This window comes from Crocuta crocuta, unplaced genomic scaffold, assembly GCF_008692635.1.
Source record: "Crocuta crocuta isolate KB4526 unplaced genomic scaffold, BGI_CrCroc_1.0 scaffold219, whole genome shotgun sequence".
In the NCBI taxonomy this organism is placed as follows: Eukaryota; Metazoa; Chordata; class Mammalia; order Carnivora; family Hyaenidae; genus Crocuta; species Crocuta crocuta.
The window spans coordinates 8,429,464-8,431,658 of record NW_027551572.1 but is presented as its reverse complement, the minus strand read 5'-3'; the positions used below and the strand labels follow the sequence as shown (position 1 = coordinate 8,431,658).

Genomic DNA, 2,195 nt, shown 5'->3' with positions numbered 1-2,195 from the left:
GAGAGGGCCCCCCCCCCCCCCTTTTTTTTTTTTTTTTTTTTTTTTTTTCAGCCAGAAGGGCTTTTCCTTTAACCGTATTATCCCACTAACACAAGGCTTTGCAAGAAGCTGGTTCCTTGAAGGCTGGAAGCTTAAGCTTCATTCTCATAAAGCCCAACAGCTGCACACAGGCCCCCTCTAGTGGTGAACTGCTCACATTACAGAATCATCTCTATTAACCATAGTAATTTGACAGGCCACAAGGAATTTTTGAGAAAATCTATAGTATAGTCCTTGTGTTTTAAGGACAAAGATGCTAAGGTCCAGAGAAGCTGACTGACTTGCTTAAAGTCACACTGATAACTCAAAGTCAGAGTCTGATACTCGCACCACAGGCAATAATTCATCCATGGATTTCTTTTTATGTTAGGTTTTTATCGATACTATCCCAAATATCATGTTCTTCTCCACAATGAAAAGACCATCCAGAGAAAAACAAGACAAAAAGATTTTTACAGAAGACATCGATATCTCTGACATTTCTGGGAAGCCGGGGCCTCCACCCATGGGCTTCCACTCTCCCCTGATCAAACACCCCGAGGTAAAAAGCGCCATTGAAGGAGTCAAATACATCGCAGAGACCATGAAGTCAGACCAGGAGTCCAATAACGTAAGCTTCATGACTTGAAATCCACATCTCAAGGTTTAAATAATACTTGAACTTGGATGGATGGATTTGTCTTGACGAGGAGGCTGGCATTCAAGAGGCAGCTGCTGACTTAAGATGCGCATTGGTGGCCACCCCTAGGCCACCGTAGTGAGCCACACTGTGAATAATCTATTCGCACAATAAAGATCACAATGCCAGCCAAGGGATGTTGAGGGCTTCAAGTGGGCCATGATTGATGCATGCATGAACACTGTGAGTCCAATAACCATCTTAAGGAAATTCTAACACTTTTCTCTCTCCCAGGCGGCTGAGGAGTGGAAGTATGTTGCAATGGTGATGGACCACATTCTCCTTGGAGTCTTCATGCTTGTCTGTATCATTGGAACCCTGGCTGTGTTTGCAGGTCGGCTCATTGAACTAAATCAGCAGGGATGAGTGGAGCTGAGCCTACCTCTGCCCCCAGCACCAGGCAGAGTAGGGAAAGGCAGGGAAGATAGGAAGATGGGTCTACTTTGATACAGCTCACTTATCAAACATCTGATTTTCTGTATTTACGATTAATGATAATGATTTATATTTGCATAAGCTTATGGCCTCAAGTATTTTCACATCATTTCTCTCTTTAATCCTGCTCTATCTGCCTGGAGAGTGAAACCCGTTTTAGCAAACGAAATGGGATCATTAATAAGACGTATTCATGTCCAAAGATGTCTGGAAGAGTTTTGCCCAGAGTAACTGAGGTTTTCTGTTGGTTTGTTTTTAAAAATTTTTTAAGAAAAGAATGTATCCCTTGCTTAAAAGTCAGTTTTGTACCCACAACTAAAACACCCATCTGCCAGTCCCCAAAAGATAAGGCATTTGATTCAGAGAGAAAGGAAGCTGTAGAAAGGCAACATATAAGTTCTAGAATGGCCATCAAAATGCAAATTGCATCAAAACTCCATGCTTTAAGGCAGATTTCTAGAACTGGGAGGTGAGGGAAGGGCATCCCAGTCTGACACAGCACCTGAGTAATCAGGACTTGAGGAACACGGCCAGCTAGTTTCCTACGCTGGACGGAGTGTGAGGGCCAGGCCCTATGGGAATGGTCTCCCACATGTGGTTTTATCTTCATAACTTCATAATGTCCCTATTTTACAAATGAGAAAGCTGAACTCGAGAAGCTTAAGTTCATTGCCCAAACTAGCAAGTAGAAGAACTGAGATTTGAACCAAGACCCAATCTGGGTTCACAGCTCAGGGCTGGGTCAGATCTCCTGCTCACTTGCTCCCCTGGACACGCCCCCACGTGATCTAGGCCATCCTGTAACTCCCATCAGCATTTTGAGAGCTTTAGTCTTAGTGTCAACCACTTTCCTGCCCTCCCAATTAGGTCTCCTGCCCTCTTCCCCAGTCCTCATCCAGTCATTTTTGGGGGCTTAGTCCTATCAGTGAAATCAGAAATGTATGCACATATCATCACCATTTCTAAAATCCGAGGCAAGTGAACAGGAGAGAAACTTCTTTCTCTTTGGAGCTACTTTCCAGCCACAATGTAGTTCACCTCA

General features: G+C 43.9%; 1 protein-coding gene across 1 annotated transcript in view; it reads left to right on the top strand.

The window, feature by feature from the left end:
* CHRNA1 (cholinergic receptor nicotinic alpha 1 subunit) overlaps positions 1–1,239 on the top strand; it is a 10,529-nt gene extending 9,290 nt beyond the window's left edge. Inside the window, exons 8-9 of the mRNA XM_077751169.1 lie at positions 410–649; positions 953–1,239. Of these exons, the coding sequence (XP_077607295.1) occupies positions 410–649; positions 953–1,084 (372 nt within the window). The 3' untranslated portion in view covers positions 1,085–1,239. The remainder of the gene's footprint in view (positions 1–409; positions 650–952) is intronic.
* Positions 1,240–2,195: the final 956 nt, after the last annotated feature.